Here is a 19,793-nt window from a genome sequence, read left to right as displayed (position 1 = left end):
TAATTTTTTTGATTACACTATTGTTTGCTAGCTAATACTAATTTTTGTTTTACTTTAATTTAGTCTCATTGTATTTTATCTTTTGATCACTAAATTAGCTAGAGCCGACCCTGGGTGAACATTACCATCAGTCAGTCAACCTTTTTAAAATAACACTGAGTGTATTAGTAGCCTATATTCTCTAAAATGTGAATTTTCGTCCATTCTCGCCTAAACAGTCCGTGGAAATATGCTAACAAGCTATAGCATTTGAGATGTTTTGCCTACTGCTAATCCCCGCCCCTCAAATATTTCACAATATTTTCAAACTTTTGGGCAAACTAACGCCAAAAAAAAAAAAAACGTTAATCCCCAAACCTGATGTTGTTGTCCGTATAGCGGAAGCAGCGCGGCTCGCGCAAAATAAGAATGTAGAATATTAACGGTCATTAACGGTCGTTAACGGTCATTAACAGTAATGGTCAAGGGTCCACACGGTAAATAATATTACTTTACTCTGGGTTAAGTTTGTTTATGATAAAAATGAAAACCGAATGGTTTGTGGTGTGAAACGTTAATTTCATAATTATAATCATAGACCCCTTGGATTACATTACCGTCTATGAGCTGGACAGTTTGCGCTGGGATGTTTACAAGTTTCGGTTCTGTTCCTAAGATACCACAAGAGCTTGAATATAACGTTATTGGTTCAGTAACTGTGTTTGTGTTTATAATTGTATTAAGCGGCGTATTTTGATTGGACTAACAGGTTACACGAGTTCATTTTTTTAGGTTGTGCCAAACTCTAGTTTAGTGAATGAAATTAATAGAGGTGATCAAATGTTGTAATATAGCGGATGGATGTAATACATGCTTTGAATGATTTGAAAATCCACTGTTTGTCATGACAAATATTCATTTCATCTCCTCGTTCTAGTTTTCACGGTATTCATTGTTTAATCAACGTGTACGGAACTATAAATCCATAAAGTCATCGTAATAAAATCATAAAATTTATATCAGAATGAAGCGTTGACTCAGTGAGTGACAAGAAATATTGATAAATTCAGTTTCGGAAAGCAGGCTTCAAGATAACATACCTACCATTTAAAAATACGTTCTCAACCCGTTTAATCCCATTTTTCCCCTGCAAAATAAGTGCATGCATCTCATACCTCAGACCTCCCTAGTACATGAAATGTATGATTTTTTAAATTTCATGTTGGTTGTTTTAGTGAAAAAAGTAGGTTATATAGTCGGCAACAATCCCTTTATTCCTTTAATCCCTTAATCCCTTTATTGCGCTGTGGGCTGTGAACCTCTGGGCATCTTCTTATTCAGCTTGGTAGTCTATTGTGGGGAAATCACTAGTATCAAGTGATATTGTAAATCCCTTTGGGGTTGTGTAGAAAAAAAAAAAAACTAATACAGAATAAACACCTAAAACCCATCCTATCATAAAACTTGGCATAACACTTGGCATGACTATGTTTTATGCAAGCGGCAGCAAACGTTGCCCTGCTTATATTTACTCTTCTTATAAGCAAAAATTCACAAAGGCATATAGTTCACATCATATATCAGTAGTAGACCCTTTTAAGTATGCATGTTGAAAATATTTTAGTTATATACCCTTACATTAAGTAAAAGTTAGAGGCGGACATTTCCTTCCGGAGGTGCAGGCCGTAAGTAAAGAGGCCTACTGATGTGACCATTCACACTAGCTATGTGATATTGATATAAATTATAGGAGACACCATATTCTTTCATTTTAAAACTTTTGATTAGCTACCCAAAGTCAAACTTAGGTTAAAAAGGGTTAAAAAAAAAAAAAAAAAAGTGTGGCAAGTATTGTTGCCAGTGGGAAATTAAGAAATTTAGTAATAACTATTTATAGTATTGTTTAATTGTTTTCATTCAGTGTGAAAAGCTTATAGCGATACCTGCTGGACGGAGGCTGTAGCGTCCTCAATGCGACACAAATATGAAGTCTGGGTAATGATTAGTTAGTTAGTTAGATAGATAGATAGATAGACAGATAGATAGAAGTGGAGCAGGTAGCAGATTGCGTCCTCCACCTCCTCGCCACCTCTGGTAAGTAACAATAATCACCTTGTGAATTCACTCATTCGCTCTGTGTGTAATAATGCATTAATCCACATAATATGCACATTTTAAATCCAACAAAAGAAGCAAAAAAACAAAAAAAAAGCAAATCTTCAGCATCTCTGACTCCAATAAGAGTAAACGTCCTGGACGACAGTGTCAAATGCACATTTTAGTTTATAAATTTTACATCTTGGCATCTTCTTTATTTTTCAGTGAACTTATCTTCATGTCATTTGGAAACATCTGAATGAGTAAACAGACCAACACATTTATAGGCTGAAATGAATGGAAAAAGGACCTTGACAGATAAAAACCTTCACAACTAAAGGTATGAAGCATTAAGACAGTTTGATGATTGTGTGTGTGTGTGTGCAAATGAAACTACATTACAAACAATAGCAGTAATATTTAGAATTAAAAACATTAAATAAATAAATGCACATTCAGATACTGCAGCTGCTTTGTTCCATTGTTAAAAATAATAATATTATGCTTCTTCAAAACGTGCAGTCACGTATTTGATGGACACACTGATCAGAACCAGCAGTTTGACTCAGTTCCTTCTGTTTCCTATGGACATTTTGAGTTTGTTATTCATGATTATCACCAAGACAAACAAAATAAATAAATGAAAGGATTGAAATAATTAAATAGTTTCAATATGAAATTTTCTCATCTCATCAAAGACATTTGAAATGTATTTCACTGGGTGTGTACGTCAGAAGAATGAAACTGCTGCTCGGAAGCCATGTTTTCAAAAGGAAGAACTGTAACTTTAAAATACAAAGAGCAAATGTCTTAAGGAAGCACTTTGTAAGAAGCAACATACATTATGAGGTCAGCTCAGTTTTTTTCTCACTTGTTCTTATGTGTCTGCGAGTCCTTTGTGCTATCGCTTTCTGTACTTCAGTGTATATCATGTTCTTCTAAAAAAGGACTTCACAACAACAACAACAGGATGTGCTCTGCAGTGAAATGGCTCAGGGGTCAGCTGGGGCAGAAGGAGCAGTGGATCCCCCCCGTCAGGTCAGTGATGGTTCCCTCTCTGACGAGGCTTTGCAGGAGTTGAGTCTCTCTGTCCACATTGTGCATCTTTTCCTTCAGCATGGCGCTCATAGGCAGGTTGTCGTAGTAGTGCAGTGGCGCCCCCCTCTGGGACAGGTTGTAGCCAAAGCCTGCCAGGCTGACCTCATCACACAGCAGACTGGCTACATTCAGTGCAGTAATGCCCAGGGTCGGCACATTCTGCACAAACAAAACAAACACACAAAACTAATTTTCCCCCAGTGCATGACTTCATCCTGCTCCAAACTTAAGTATGTACAGTAATCATTTTAGTTTCTATAATCCTGTCATCCTTGTATTTTTTAAGTGAACTGTTTTTGTACTTAAAATATAAGATTATATAAACATATGACATTCTGTCACTTTAGACAGAGCAGTCCATGCAAGTTATTTCTACTGAACATGGGGTTAGGTCTAGGTTTAGCCCAAGAGACAAAGCTTCTGGATTTATTGAGGCCAACAATATATCATTGCCCACACACCTAGACTGTGAGCGTGGCTTTGATAAGTTTCTTCTCGCTTGTCTCAAAAGAAACCTTCACCCAAAGTGACATCTGACACTCGTTACGTTCTGTGACTGTATGACTTGATTCTTGTCAGTATTGACATGTCCAACATCCAACACAAGATGGAGCCACGACTACACAAACGATGTGCTTGGAGGCTTACGTTTGATACAGTGGATCTGTCGGCGTTTGTCTTTCGTAAAGTGTGTTGGCCCTTCAGTTTAAACATTTTACCCAGTTTGCATTGTGTTAATTAAGTGGTCAACAGGACTGAGAGAACAGAGAGACACATTTAAAGGTACAGGACGTGTCTATTACCTGGTCCCAGCCCCACAGACGTGGTCTGGGTGGAGTGTATTTCAGGAGGTCCAATGCAGTTTCTCTGATGACATGTGGGTTTAGAAGTCTGAACCTGGGCGACTCAAGAGGGATTTGATCTGGAACCTTCTGCCAGAAGAACAGCCAGTCCCATAGAGGCTGTAACACAAAGAAAAACTTTGTTTGTAGAAAGAACTCTTTGTCAAAAGCACTGATTATTTGCTAAATCTCTCTTATACAAAAGTTACAGGGGTTTATAAAAGTCAAAGACCACATCTGAAATCATCAGAAATTTGTTGCAACTCCGTAAAATAAAGATAAAGTTTGAGGATACTGAAAAGGAAGGAAGAACATTTTAGCTGGTAGAGTAACGTCACATGATCATTAAGAGGATTGCATGTGACAATGGCAGGAGTTAGATTCCTGAACTGAAGCCAACTGTGAGAGATCTGAACAGAAGTCTGCAGGATCTTCCCCTGGGGAAAAATACCTTATTCTTAAATAATATAGTAAAGCTCTGAACTCATGTTTAATTAAATAATCACAGTTGGATCTCTAAAATTAGATGAAGTCTAGTTTCATCAGGTCGACCACTACTCACCACACTGAGCTTGTTGATCATAGCAGAGATCCAGCTGATGTCTACACCTTTATACACCACAGCTACAAAGAGGGATTGTGGGTCAGTGTCGGCCCAGTGGAGAGGTGTACCCTCTGGGTAACTCATCCTGATGCTGGTTCGAGTTCCAACGTCAACATGAAACTCTCCCACAGGACCTCTGTTTAACCTGAAGGACCACAGACCAGAAAGTCACTGCCTTTCACTCAGACTGTTATCATCATTACTGTAATATCCTAAAAAAGTATAATATTCTTGATCTAGATAGCTATCAAATCTTAATGGATACCTGTCTCATCTTCAAAGAATGAATGAATTCATTCAGAGAAAAAACATTGAAGGACGAAGAACGAGAGCTCTAACTAGAGGTGACTGTAATGCACTGAGGCGGAAAACAGAATTTTCCCAAACGAGTTTATCAGTAAGAGGTACACAAAGCTGGAACAAGTTACCACCACACATCCAGAACAGTGACAACTGCTTACTTTTTAAAAAAAAAAAATCTCAAACACTGGTTAAAAATTAACCAGACATGCACTCACATAGCCTAAAAGTTTTCCTTATCTGATGTATGCTCTCTGGATTCTTGGGCCATGTCTGTTCTGTCTGTCTGTGTCCTTTTTGGCTTGTGTTGACACTGTCTGTCCGTGTCTGGTTCTGTAATTCTTTTGTATGAATGTTGTTTTAAAGTCTTCTTTGTCTGTGTTGTGTAGCTGCCTTGGGACTACGGCTGAAAATTAGCATCTGTGCTAAGACCGGCGCATTTATACTGATGACTAACGCATCAGTGTTGATTAATGTGCAATTCAATGTCAATAAACTCATAATATAAATCAGAGCACAGACATCATCTGAACCGACATGCTCCTTGTTCGACATGAATACACCAAGCAACACTGACAAAGACCATCACACTGTGTGTGAAGTTAATAAAGTCTAACCTGATTATGGTGTCAAAGCGGTCAATCAGTGGGCCCAGCTCCAGGCCTTTGAGAATGCCTCCATTTCCTATGACCACACAGCGGTGACATTTACCTGATGTCTTTTCAGTCTGGGGGGCTGAGTCTGAGGCTGGCAGCTTTAGAGGAAAATACAACCATTACATTTATGCTCTGAACAGGACTTGTTTTTACATGTTAAAGAGCCACATTCTCACATTCTCACTGTATTACTGTGATGTGTGTTGCATGTTTGTAGTAAAAAAGACACACAGGGTTAACACACTTACATGTACTATGGTTATTTTCCCTTCATAAACTTATTGATAACTTTTCAACAATGTAATATTACTGATGTCATTTGTACTGTTAGTAGATGTTGTATCTGACTAGAGCTGCATTAAGATATTAAGCACGGACAGATTTCAAGTAACCACACATACAATACAACACACGGCCGGGGATTATTAAACAACAGCCACATTACAGCAGAATCAAAGAAAGAAAGAAGTTGCATTCACCAGTTTAAGTAGCTCCATTACTTTGCCTTCAAGACCCCTGAACCCAAATGGGGGTGGGTACAGGAAAAGGTCATCAGGAAGGGGCTCATCCTTCCACAGGAAGGGCTGTTTAACGTAACTGGAAGCAGGGAGATGAGCTGTCAATCTTTGCCTGCTGCTGCTGGGACGACACTGACTCTCCAGAACTCTGTGCACGTGTTCATGCACTCGCTGCAGTTCAAAAACAAACAACAAAACCTATTAGCTTTAAGGCACTGATGTTATAATGTGACTAGTTATACAAACCCCACCTGCATCACTTCTACAGACTGTCAGGTTCAAACATGAATATCAGATTGTGCCTTCAGATAACATAAGTTTATAGACATGTGTGACTGGTTTTTACTGCTTCAGTAATAACAGTACTATAACAGTACTATACAACAGTATCTACAGCGAAGCAGGAGTTTGGGGTTTTCTGTCAGACAGTGTTGCTAACAAGCTCAGCTCAGATGAACAGGCCACGATAACACACCACATACTGCTTGTGTCCTAGTATATAATAAGAACTGTGCTGCAGCTCTGAACAGGGCGTGGACACGTGACATTTTAGGTACGTAGAAGCTTATCTTTCACATTTCAGTTAAAACAACATGATTTAAGCAGTTATAACTACCATTCAATCAAAGGCTTATAATTTATAACAGCAGCTTCTCACAGGAAAGACACTGCTGGTGAATTTCTATTTGATTTCTTTGCATATATTAGCACAATCTGATCCACTAAAGCAGTTATATTTTTAAAGCTTACATTTCCCAAATAGCTAAATATTTACTGGTGCTGGGGGGACTGTCAAAGCTGAAGTGTTACCTTTACAGCCTCAGTAAATTCCTTTTAATGATATGTTTAGCTCCAGAGCCCTGCCAGGTGCTTCTGTCTGTCAGTGTGAAGTTATGTGTGAGTTATGAACCGAGCTGAGAGTTGTTGAGAAGCCTAATACAAACATATCCCTTCCCTGCAGATTTAAAACAGATTACAAAAAAGTGATGAAACTGTGTTATCTGTAATTGGTAAGTTCATCATTCAAATCACTCATTAGTAACCTCAGAATACATGCTCACAGTTCAATGCACAACCATTTACAGATAGTGAACATGCTGGGAGAAAAGAACTAGTGCGTACAGTGTTGCTTGTGGATTAAAGTACGACGGTAACATGAAGCTGAGCAGCCTAATAAATAGAGCTGTAGGGGACAGTTCAGGTGGTTGTCTCCAGCTCAACTCTCTGCTCTTTGCCGGCTTCCATGTTTGTACTGTACTGTCGAACTTCACTTTCTGGTTACAGCACAGTGAACCTGACAGCCTGAACACCGTGCTCCAAATCAAACTCACCTTTCTATGTGCAGGGCTGACGTGCCACTCGACAGGTTTTGGTGTTTGTGTCTCCATCAGTGGCAGAGAGACCATCACCAAAGACAGCAAACCTAAAACCACAAACAGTGACAACACACACCTACACCTACACACACCACACACACACACACACACACACACACACAGAGTGTGTTTGAAACAATGAAAGGAAACAAGCTGAGCATGTAGAGTTTTAGAACGTGAACAAATAAATAGTGACCAGTGGTAGATGTTATAGTTTGAATACTGCACAGCAAATTGAGAAGAGTTGAATTCTTGGTGTTAAACTAGACATACACTAGTAGAGTTAATTATACTCTGGGTAGAGTTAACCCATTATAATTAAGTCTCAGTCAATAAATAGTTGTTGTCAAAAGCGAGTGTAAAAAGGAAGTGTCACTAAATCAAACCTCTAGGTGTAAATGTTTAAATATTAATATTAAACATTAACTCCGAGCTTCTAACTCTAAACTCTGATCCTGTATTTAAAGGCCCCCACCCCCATTTCTCGTCGGACACCCGAAGTCATTTTGCAGCGGTGAGCCACGGAAACTATACTCGTCGTGCTGTTACTAACCACCCGAACACCTGCTTAATGAGCTAGAGGTTAGCACGCACGCCTGGCCTCACTATAACATAGAAAGTGAGTAACGGCAGTAAACGGTACGTTTGGCCTGACGTTTTGGCTGAGTGACACGAGTCATGCACTTTGTTACCATAGATGTAAAACGTGATAAGATGATGCTAATGGTTCGGAGTTGCTCGCTAGCGTGCTAAAGTGGTGCTAACGCTACACCGTGCCTTTACTGTTGCACGTTCTAATATTTGTGGTGCAAGTTTGAAAATAAATGTTTTTGAACTGCCAAACATGACTACCTATTTATTTTAATAAAGTCTATTTTCCAAGTATTTTTTTGTAGGATTATATAAGAATTATATTGACACCTTTTAAGTGTTACGGGGGTAACACTTGTGTAGTTAAGAAATAGTCCTCTGAGAGTTAATTGATAACACTACATAAAAGTGTTGGTAAAACACAGAAGTGAAGTTGGTTGGATATTGTGGAAAAGCCAGGTGTCACATGACTTGGGAGGTATTGAAAAAAAGAGACCATTCCTTATAGAAAATAATGTCTTTTCCTTAAAAAAATCATATAAAATAGAGTGTGCATACAATGGGTGTAAAAAAAAAGGTGTGTGTGGTTGGTACTACAAAGGAGAACTATTCTGCATCCACATGGCTTAGGAGGTACTGGGAAAAAAAGACACAGTTCCTTACTTTGACTGTCTGTCGAATATCCGAACATCCAATATCAAACTAACTTCACCTCGGTTAAAAAAAAAAACACTGGTTGGTGTTAGGCAGTGTGTTAAATTTAACTACAAGAAGAGTCAAATTTACACTAACTTAGTGTAAAGGTACCAACACTCGAAAAAGTGTTAAATTAACACTCTGAGGTGTGGACCCATATTGACACTTTAAAAGTGTTAAGATCAACTCTTACATTGTTAATTTGGGTATGCTGATGTTACTGCGTGCTCACGGAAGGCAAAATGGAAATGCATGAACTTACGCGTCAACCATTCATTCATTCATTCATCATTCAGCTGACTGACATTGATGGTAAAGATAAACGCTGTCCCAACGCTAAATGCAAATTAAGGGGGAAACGAAGCATTCAGTCAAAAAAACAGCATCTGATGTTAGCGCATCAAGACAAAATACAATGGTCGTCATGTTTTTTCGTAGCATGGGTGCTGCCATGTCTTGGTTGGATTGGTGATCCCTATTTCTCTCAGTGAAAGAGAGAAGAGAGAGCTGGAGAAAGACATATAATGTGAAAAGTAGACACCCTGCTGATACAGGACAGACCGCAGATTAAAAGGTCCAGGTCTGAAACAGTGGCATCTTTGTACAATAGCCACTGTGACGCCCGGTGGCGTTGCCAACACGCTCTTCTCTCCAAACCACTGTATTCACCACTTCTTCCACTCTTAGCGGCACCACTGCTCAGTTCCCACGCTGCATTGGTTCAAAAGCATATCTAATAGGATTTTTAGCAGGCTCAAGATCTCTTTCCATTTCACCCACGTCCATTTCCAACAGTGCTCAGAGAGACCCAACCAACCCTGTGATATATTCCATTACGTCACTTCAAAATGGCGAGCCACTAGCGAGCTAGCTATGAAGAAACTATGAAAAATAAACTTCTTAAATCTCTGATTTTAGCACCTTTTTAATATTTTACTACAGCAACAGTGTAATTCCGTATATAGTTTGCAGTACGAGGATGTTTCATTTCTCCTTTTAAGGACTGGATCTACAAGTTAAGTAATGAGAGGGGCCACAGGTGATCACTGTGCTTTGGCATTACAGCATTTAAGACAGATGCATGTAAACCGTGGTCACAGTAGCTGGGTTTACATGGAGACTTTTTTCTCATTCTGATAGAAATCATTCTGACTGAAGGTTTCAGGTCAGCTGTTTGCATGTGAGGTGATCTATTCCAATCTGATGTTTACAATCTGATGTAGCACTACTTTTAATCAGATGGCTGTTTTACAGACATGTGACATGCACAGATCGATGAAAACATACCGTTCGTCTTCTTCTTCTTTTGAATGGCTCGAGGCAGAGCATGTGCAGAGAGAGTGGAGCCTGACTTCTGTACGATTCAGTTTACATGACTTTTGTTCATTCCAGTTGAGGTGTTTATATGGAGAATTTTCATTGGTTTGGGCATCTAAACCGTTTGTAATCGGAATATTTGGCTCGATGTAAACCCAGCTAGTGTAGAGACGTAGAGGACTGGAGAATTTATATCATGTGGGAATACAGTCTCTCTGCTTTCTACAGGGGCTGATGAAGAGAAGTACAAAGAGCTTTAAGTTTTGAGAACTGAGATACGTGATTTATTAACTGATAGAACAATAGTAGGTCATAGTAAAGAGGTTGTATTCATTCATAAATATGTGCCTTGTTTCTGTAGAGAACCAATCGGTTCAAGGAGAGTTCAGGAGGTCAGAGGACTTGGTATCATTTTAAAGTTATTCCCTCCTTCCAGAGAATAAATAACTTACTTGTTGCTAGTTGCAACTGAAGATACTTTCGAAGATAACCCACCATTGTGTAGAAATACTAAATATTGTTTCATTTTCTGTTCGGGGAGCTCCTCTCCCACAACCTTGTGTTGTGTGAGATTCTGCTTTAGTAAAGAGACGCTGATTTCAAGATCGTCATTGCAAGAGTGGTGATTTCCCTTCTCACCTCACATTAACTTCCAGATTATCCTCTCCCCCATATTCATCGGTTTATGTGTAAAGGAAACCAAAGCTGCACCAAACTGTGCTACCAGCGCTCACCCCATTGTACACAATTCACTTCCGGTAATGAGTCCCTCAAAGCACGATCAAAGGAAATCTGTCACTGCTGTGTTATGATCTTAGCTCAGATGGCTTTTTAGAGGCTCCTACAGCAAATCACCTCAACCTCCGGAACCTTACTCTGAGGACCGCACAGTTCTACTCTTTCTTAATATTCATGAGTCCAGCGGGACTCTTAAAGAAAGTAGTAGCCAAATGTATGCATATGAATAAATTTTTATTTTTTTTGTAATATAGCAGCATTAAATGCAAAGTTCTTGCATTTAGAAAGAAAACAAATGAGACTATTTGATTGTTATTACAGAGACACAAGTCTTAATCTTGAAGTACTAAGTAAGAGAAGAGTGTGTTTGAAACAATGAAAGGAAACAAGCTGGCAAACAGCAAAGAGGCTGAGCATGTAGAGTTTTAGAACGTGAACAAATAAATAGTGACCAGTGGTAGATGTTATAGTTTGAATACTGCACAGCAAATTGAGAAGAGTTGAATTCTTGGTGTTAAACTAGACATACACTAGTAGAGTTAATTATACTCTGGGTAGAGTTAACCCATTATAATTAAGTCTCAGTCAATAAATAGTTGTCGTCAAAAGCGAGTGTAAAAAGGAAGTGTCACTAAATTAAACCTCTAGGTGTAAATGTTTAAATATAAATATTAAACATTAACTCCGAGCTTCTACCTCTAAACTCTGATCCTGTATTTAAAGGCCCCCACCCCCATTTCTCGTCGGACACCCGAAGTCATTTTGCAGCGGTGAGCCACGGAAACTATACTCGTCTTGCTGTTACTAACCACCCGAACACCTGCTTAATGAGCTGGAGGTTAGCACGCACGCCTGGCCTCACTGTAACATAGAAAGTGAGTAACGGCAGTAAACGGTACGTTTGGCCTGACGTTTTGGCTGAGTGACACGAGTCATGCACTTTGTTACCATAGATGTAAAACGTGATAAGATGATGCTAATGGTTCGGAGTTGCTCGCTAGCGTGCTAAAGTGGTGCTAACGCTACACCGTGCCTTTACTGTTGCACGTTCTAATATTTGTGGTGCAAGTTTGAAAATAAATGTTTTTGAACTGCCAAACATGACTACCTATTTATTTTAATAAAGTCTATTTTCCAAGTATTTTTTTGTAGGATTATATAAGAATTATATTGACACCTTTTAAGTGTTACGGGGGTAACACTTGTGTAGTTAAGAAATAGTCCTCTGAGAGTTAATTGATAACACTACATAAAAGTGTTGGTAAAACACAGAAGTGAAGTTGGTTGGATATTGTGGAAAAGCCAGGTGTCACATGACTTGGGAGGTATTGAAAAAAAGAGACCATTCCTTATAGAAAATAATGTCTTTTCCTTAAAAAAATCATATAAAATAGAGTGTGCATACAATGGGTGTAAAAAAAAAAGGTGTGTGTGGTTGGTACTACAAAGGAGAACTATTCTATTTATTTTGACTATCTGTCGAATATCCGAACATCCAATATCAAACTAACTTCACCTCGATTAAAAAAAAATCGAGGTTGGTGTTAGGCAGTGTGTTAAATTTAACTACAAGAAGAGTCAAATTTACACTAACTTAGTGTAAAGGTACCAACACTCGAAAAAGTGTTAAATTAACACTCTGAGGTGTGGACCCATATTGACACTTTAAAAGTGTTAAGATCAACTCTTACATTGTTAATTTGGGTATGCTGATGTTACTGCGTGCTCACGGAAGGCCAAATGGAAATGCATGAACTTACGCGTCAACCATTCATTCAGCTGACTGACATTGATGGTAAAGATAAACGCTGTCCCAACGCTAAATGCAAATTAAGGGGGAAACGAAGCATTCAGTCAAAAAAACAGCATCTGATGTTAGCGCATCAAGACAAAATACAATGGTCGTCATGTTTTTTCATAGCATGGGTGCTGCCATGTCTTGGTTGGATTGGTGATCCCTATTTCTCTCAGTGAAAGAGAGAAGAGAGAGCTGGAGAAAGACGAATAGTGCGTCCACCTCCCGACATATAGTGTGAAAAGTAGACACCCTGCTGATACAGGACAGACCGCGGAGTAAAAGGTCCAGGTCTGAAACAGTGGCATCTTTGTACAATAGCCACTGTGACGCCCGGTGGCGTTGCCAACACGCTCTTCTCTCCAAACCACTGTATTCACCACTTCTTCCACTCTTAGCGGCACCACTGCTCAGTTCCCACGCTGCATTGGTTCAAAAGCATATCTAATAGGATTTTTAGCAGGCTCAAGATCTCTTTCCATTTCACCCACGTCCATTTCCAACAGTGCTCAGAGAGACCCAACCAACCCTGTGATATATTCCATTACGTCACTTCAAAATGGCGAGCCACTAGCGAGCTAGCTATGAAGAAACTATGAAAAATAAACTTCTTAAATCTCTGATTTTAGCACCTTTTTAATATTTTACTACAGCAACAGTGTAATTCCGTATATAGTTTGCAGTATGAGGATGTTTCATTTCTCCTTTAAAGCACTGGATCTACAAGTTAAGTAATGAGAGGGGCCACAGGTGATCACTGTGCTTTGGCATTACAGCATTTAAGACAAATGCATGTAAACCGTGGTCACAGTAGCTGGGTTTACATGGAGACTTTTTTCTCATTCTGATAGAAATCATTCTGACTGAAGGTTTCAGGTCAGCTGTTTGCATGTGAGGTGATCTATTCCAATCTGATGTTTACAATCTGATGTAGCACTACTTTTAATCAGATGGCTGTTTTACAGACATGTGACATGCACAGATCGATGAAAACATACCGTTCGTCTTCTTCTTCTTTTGAATGGCTCGAGGCAGAGCATGTGCAGAGAGAGTGGAGCCTGACTTCTGTACGATTCAGTTTACATGACTTTTGTTCATTCCAGTTGAGGTGTTTATATGGAGAATTTTCATTGGTTTGGGCATCTAAACCGTTTGTAATCAGAATATTTGGCTCGACGTTAACCCAGCTAGTGTAGAGACGTAGAGGACTGGAGAATTTATATCATGTGGGAATACAGTCTCTCTGCTTTCTACAGGGCCTGATGAAGAGAAGTACAAAGAGCTTTGAGTTTTGAGAACTGAGATACGTGATTTATTAACTGATAGAACAATAGTAGGTCATAGTAAAGAGGTTGTATTCATTCATAAATATGTGCCTTGTTTCTGTAGAGAACCAATCGGTTCAAGGAGAGTTCAGGAGGTCAGAGGACTTGGTATCATTTTAAAGTTATTCCCTCCTTCCAGAGAATAAATAACTTACTTGTTGCTAGTTGCAACTGAAGATACTTTCGAAGATAACCCACCATTGTGTAGAAATACTAAATATTGTTTCATTTTCTGTTCGGGGAGCTCCTCTCCCACAACCTTGTGTTGTGTGAGATTCTGCTTTAGTAAAGAGACGCTGATTTCAAGATCGTCATTGCAAGAGTGGTGATTTCCCTTCTCACCTCACATTAACTTCCAGATTATCCTCTCCCCCATATTCATCGGTTTATGTGTAAAGGAAACCAAAGCTGCACCAAACTGTGCTACCAGCACTCACCCCATCGTACACAATTCACTTCCGGTAATGAGTCCCTCAAAGCACGATCAAAGGAAATCTGTCACTGCTGTGTTATGATCTTAGCTCAGATGGCTTTTTAGAGGCTCCTACAGCAAATCACCTCAACCTCCGGAACCTTACTTAGAGGACCGCACAGTTCTACTCTTTCTTAATATTCATGAGTCCAGCGGGACTCTTAAAGAAAGTAGTAGCCAAATGTATGCATATGAATAAATTTTTTATTTATTTTTTTTGTAATATAGCAGCATTAAATGCAAAGTTCTTGCATTTAGAAAGAAAACAAATGAGACTATTTGATTGTTGTTACAGAGACACAAGTCTTAATCTTGAAGTAGCCCTGAGACAGGCCCAAGCCAGGGAAACTTTAAGCTCCATACTCCTTGCTCTTTAACATTAAAGTAACTACATTTTATTCCAAACCCTGGAGTAGGAACTTCTACAATGTTTGCACAGGAAGACGGGATTTTAGAAGAGAAATGGGGAAAAGAGAATAGTACCTACATTAGACACATCACGCACACTGAGAGGAGCATGCTACACAGATGTGGCGTTTTAAGTGACACTACATTATAAATAACGCTTGCCAACATCCTGTGAGACGAAAGATGGTAGTAACAACAGAATAGCTACAGATGGTAAAGCTGCCATATCCTGTTTTCTTATATCAAGCCAAAGTGTGCTTCCTGTGGAGGACTCAGTGGAAAGCACACAGCAACATACGACATGTATGCTAGTCATTAAAATGTTGCCTTTCTTCATTCTTTACATGTGTAAAGAGAGTGCGTGACATAACAGGAGGAACCTGTTTTCAGAAAGAACCGTGTCAGGGATGACAAAGAGGTTCATCTGAAACAAACAACGCATCAGCATGACTGTGGTTCTTCTTAAGACTTTTCTATATGTTGCCATAAAGCATCTCTTTTCACTACTAGCGCATTTTTCAACCCAAAAAGCCCCACATGAGAAATGAGATTAATGAGGGATGAATGGTACGGCTGTTCTGCTTTTAGGGCAGGACAGACCAAGTCAGATGTCTGTGTAGCCACTACACAGAGAACAGTAGGAGTCTTTGTGTCGTGTTGAGAGGTTATCACCTGTGTGGTGTCCAGCGTTTAGTGAGTTTCATGTTGTTCTCCTTCACAGTGCACCCTGGGAACTCTTCTGGTCTCACTGCCGAAGACTGAAGCCCTCTGGCTTTCAGCGATGTTGTCCTGGACACACAGGGAGGACACATACTGTCAACAGAAGTCCACTAATCATTAGCCACATTAATGGTGTTTTTTTTCGTTGTTGTTGTTAAAGGCAAAGCCTTTCCTTCTCTCCCTTAAATATGCTCATGTAACGATTGGATCTAATCCCCAAAAGCCTCTCGCATTTCTGTGGTCACGTGTGTTGATAAATAAACTGTGGATTGTTCTCTTGATATAAATATTGATTATTGTTATTAATTTGCAGAAGTGTTGTTTCAAATTGTGAGATGTACAAAGAGGGTTCACTGAGGAATATACAGTACTAAATTGCTTTACTGTAAATAAAATATAGTTTCATTTTAGTTGCTGCTTTAGGGCGTGAGCCACAGGAAACCAAAGAGTAAAATGGGATTAGCCAACATGATGAGAGAATGAGACAGACAAGATCCCCAGAAGAACTGTGCTGAGTTCTCCAATGGTTGTGTTTCCAAGTCATATTCAAGAAGAACCTAGTAGTAGCTGTAGTTTATTAGTGCTTACACCAAATATTAATTTGTTTTAGGAGTTTTTTCCTTCTACTAATATAAACAAAGTAGAACGTAATGCTTAGCAATACTTGAATACTGTACATACTGCAGTGTCTCACACAAAGGAAGAAGCAGGAGCTATTCTGCAAGTTTACAGAAGCGTGGACACGGTCTACTGTCAGCTGTAACCCATGGCAACACCATAAACACCGTCAGTTTTGGCAAAACCTCAACCCAAGCTCACTTTCAGAAGAGCCTTGAACGCAGACACACCCAATTTCCCACATGCATCCGTTTAACCCTTGTCACTGTGTTTTGTTCTTGTAACCTGAAGAAGAACTCTGCGTCGAAACGTTGGTCAGGCCTGCAACGTTTTCATTAAAATGGCCTATGAGCTGTGAATGTGCGACACACCTGATCAGTGACTAGTCGACACGATGCTGCTTGACACACCAGTGAGTCCACGAGTCTGAATAACCCCTAGTGAACACCAGCAGGACACATTAGATCACATTTGGAGGAGGTGTGGACCACATGTGTCCACATTCCTTTGGTAGTGTAAGCGCAATATGTCCTGAGTCACATTAAAGACGGCCTCTACTCAGCAAGTTTATCCTGCGTCAGTGGAGTTTTCTCTCATTTATTCAGAACAAAACTGACGACTGCTATAAATATAAATGCACTGTAAGTGATGTCTATTCATCAGTAATGGCAGCATTTAACAATAATCTGTCCTTGTAGCTGTTAACTAACTAAAAAAAATTATAAATCTAAGTTAGTTATTTCCAAAAGAAGTATTTATTATGAGTACACGAGTGTGATTCTGTGGTAATTACCGATGCAGTCATGTTGATGTATCAGGACCCACATATGGTAAAGTATTTCCTCAGTTACCGTTGTCTTTATAATACATCTTTTTCATTAGAGATCGTTACAGATGGCTGTGGTAAAATATTGTACTTGAGACGATGTTGGGGGTGTCTTTGAATACAGAGAGCAAAACTGAGATCGGATGTGGATGATCTTATGCAGTCTGACACAGTACTTAGTGGCATTGCATCGATGCCCAGATGCATCTTAATGCCAGGTCTGAACAGGCCCCCTGTCTCACATAAATCCACCTTTTTGTTCATCTGCAGAAAGAAATTCATTACAGAAACAAAAAAAAAATGTAACTAGCGCAGATAAATACATAAATGTCAATTCAAGTGATACAAAATAGCGCTTGATCCCATTTTTACTTTAATTGTGACTGATTTTTGCACATTTACCCAAGCCTGGAGTTTATTAACAGTAGACTGCTTAAAACTGGTCCAGATTAAAAAGTAATCTTGACTTGTTTGTTTGTTTATATGGCGTTGAGGCTGACATAAGAGTAGCTCCCTGTCAATGTAATATTTGGATCAAAATACAGAAACACATGTTCCTCTCAGCGTTTCAGTTAATAAATGCCAAATTAAGTGAATCCTAATCCCTTTCACAGTCAAATTTAAAGGTTAATCCACAATAAATAATATGGACACTAAACCTTATTTAAAAAGAAAAAGGATCCTCATATTCACAAACACACAAGCATGAAAACTCCCATTTATCCAGTCCAGCCCAGCTCAGTTTTTGTTTCATCGTTACAATTGTTTTAGTAAATGGTCACTGTGTCCAGTCTCAACTGGTCCCTGGACACAACAGCCGTCCTTCAGTTAAAGCATCCCATCTCATTGTCACTGTTTAGGTCAGGTGTCAGTTATAATCATCAACAACAGAGGCAGCTTCACTCTAATCTTTACTCTAGTGTAAAGTAAAAGCAGTGTTTTGCACCATTCAAATCACACATAAGTTAAAACATTTGCATCATGATTTTCATATGCGTGTTAACATCCAGTTCGTCCAGCAAGTTAATCACAGACGGAAAGTAAGGGCATGTAATGCGTCGATTTAAAAGGGGAATGATTTCCATAGTTAAAAAGAAAAAAGTTTGATTTGACTGCAACACAGTGACAAGATTAAAGACCTTCCAAACCTCTGTAAAGGCCTAAACTTTGGTTTGAAAATTGTACATTAGGACAGGGAAACATTGCACTATTGTAATTTTTGTAAATGTACTCTATGTAATTCATGCTGCGGGCCAGATTAGACCGTCTGCTGGTTCGCTTTTGGTCCGCTAACGTTATGTTTGACACTTACGCCGTAACGTTAACTGCAACGAAAAAGGTATATTCAAGTGACAAAATTTAAATAATTCATAGGAAAGGAGCGTCGCATATCGGTACAAATCTGGTAAATTAAGAGAGTGCTCCAAGAACTGGGTAGAAACGAAATAAAAAAAAAAGAAAATAAAGAAAAAAAGCCTTAAAAAAAAGCCACTTTTAAGTTAGACGTTAATTTGCCGTTTACGGTGCTAGCAGGTTGACCGTTAGCCGCTTCTCTTGGTCTGAGACAGCCGTAACTACTGTAAACCTGTTTACACGGTTTCGATGAAGGGTTTATCGTTTAAAATACATTGTCTTGTCTAGTCTTGGTTGCCTTGACTACTTACCCTTCCATAAACAACAGCGACACATGATGTTGGTGATGTCGATGATGGTGATGGCTTTCCGTGTCTAAGATACAGTGTGCCACATCTTGGGGGTACAGTCTGCCCAGTGCAATGACCAGCCAATCAGAGGGCTCCAAAACCGCTTGTGATATAATCAGCCAATCAGAGGCCTCCACAAGCGCCGACCTTTCCGGTTCTTTCGTAATAAGAGCCCGTAACCATCCATCTACCACAGTGAATTTGAATTTGGGTTTGAACAAGTGAAATTTAAGACTTTTGAAGATATTTTAAGACAATTATGGGTTCAATTTAAGTCCTACACGAAATACGAAAAAAAAACAAGAAAACTCAGAGCTACTTTCACAAACAAAATGAATTGTGGACAAATGGCCCAGACACTTTGAGATGAGATTTCTTTTAATAAACTCAGCCAGTCCAAACTTTGTTATATTATGCAGTTCCACTTCCAGGTTTCATTTGTGGTTTTCTTTCTGTGAACTGCCAGTAGTTATATTATATATTATAACTAAACTGAACTGTGGCTGCCACCAACACATTGAACAAAAAGCGAATGAAGCGGTAAATGGACGTTAGGATTGACTAAATGTAATTTAAGAGCTACAATGCAAAATATGCTTGTATGCAAGACGTTTTAAGCCCTTAAATTGTGATTATCCAACTTTAGGCTGTTTAGATTCCGTGAAAACACTAACCCTCCTATTACCTTCAAATTTACTAACACTTTATCAACAAATTTGACCCCAGCAATTCAAACCTACAAAAAAAAACAAACTTATTTGTCAGGTACTTTATGTTTGTTTGTATGTTGACTGCCTACTCTTTTAACAAAAACAACTCCATCTATCTCACATATACATCCAGAATACCTGTTACATGACTATGAAGAAATATTCAGATCATAATAAAGTCTCTCTGATTGACCTTAAATTGGAAAGAGATATGTTTAAGTGGCTTTATATCATTTCTAAGTACATATTCTTGTTATCTACAAAAAATGTGGTATAAAAAATGATTCAAGAATCATTTATATGCGAGGAGATAACAAAATGTTGGGCAGTAGCTCCTTGCTTAAGTAGTGCAAATGCTAAAAAACATTAGAATAATCACTATGAATAATAATAATATTAATAAT

General features: G+C 38.9%; 1 protein-coding gene across 2 annotated transcripts; it reads right to left on the bottom strand.

Moving 5' to 3' along the window:
* Positions 1 to 2,244: 2,244 nt before the first annotated feature.
* On the bottom strand, positions 2,245 to 18,772 carry LOC125008235 (lactosylceramide alpha-2,3-sialyltransferase-like). 2 transcript variants are annotated; one of them, XM_047585382.1, is made up of 8 exons: positions 18,641 to 18,772; positions 15,485 to 15,601; positions 7,426 to 7,552; positions 6,056 to 6,265; positions 5,538 to 5,674; positions 4,579 to 4,765; positions 3,978 to 4,136; positions 2,245 to 3,333 (listed from the first exon to the last, which is right to left on the bottom strand). In XM_047585382.1, the coding sequence occupies exons 1-8, from the start codon at positions 18,646 to 18,648 to the stop codon at positions 3,076 to 3,078; spliced, it is 1,203 nt and encodes a 400-aa protein (XP_047441338.1). In that variant the 5' UTR covers positions 18,649 to 18,772; the 3' UTR covers positions 2,245 to 3,075. The 2 variants fall into 2 exon arrangements, with proteins under 2 accessions (XP_047441338.1, XP_047441337.1); XM_047585381.1 differs by having other exon boundaries at positions 15,485 to 15,625; positions 18,641 to 18,709.
* Positions 18,773 to 19,793: the final 1,021 nt, after the last annotated feature.

Source organism: Mugil cephalus, chromosome 5, assembly GCF_022458985.1.
Source record: "Mugil cephalus isolate CIBA_MC_2020 chromosome 5, CIBA_Mcephalus_1.1, whole genome shotgun sequence".
NCBI lineage: Eukaryota > Metazoa > Chordata > Actinopteri > Mugiliformes > Mugilidae > Mugil > Mugil cephalus.
The sequence above is the reverse complement of the archived record's forward strand: the minus strand, read 5'-3'. Positions and strand labels throughout refer to the sequence as shown.

What these genes read in the sequence shown, in the direction of transcription:
- LOC125008235 (XM_047585381.1), bottom strand. An exon ending in TGATCAACAAGCTCAGTGTG is followed by an intron (nt 4,137 to 4,578) that starts GTGAGTAGTGGT and finishes TTTGTGTTACAG; the next exon opens with CCTCTATGGGACTGGCTGTT. An exon ending in GTCTGTGGGGCTGGGACCAG is followed by an intron (nt 3,334 to 3,977) that starts GTAATAGACACG and finishes TTGTTTGTGCAG; the next exon opens with AATGTGCCGACCCTGGGCAT.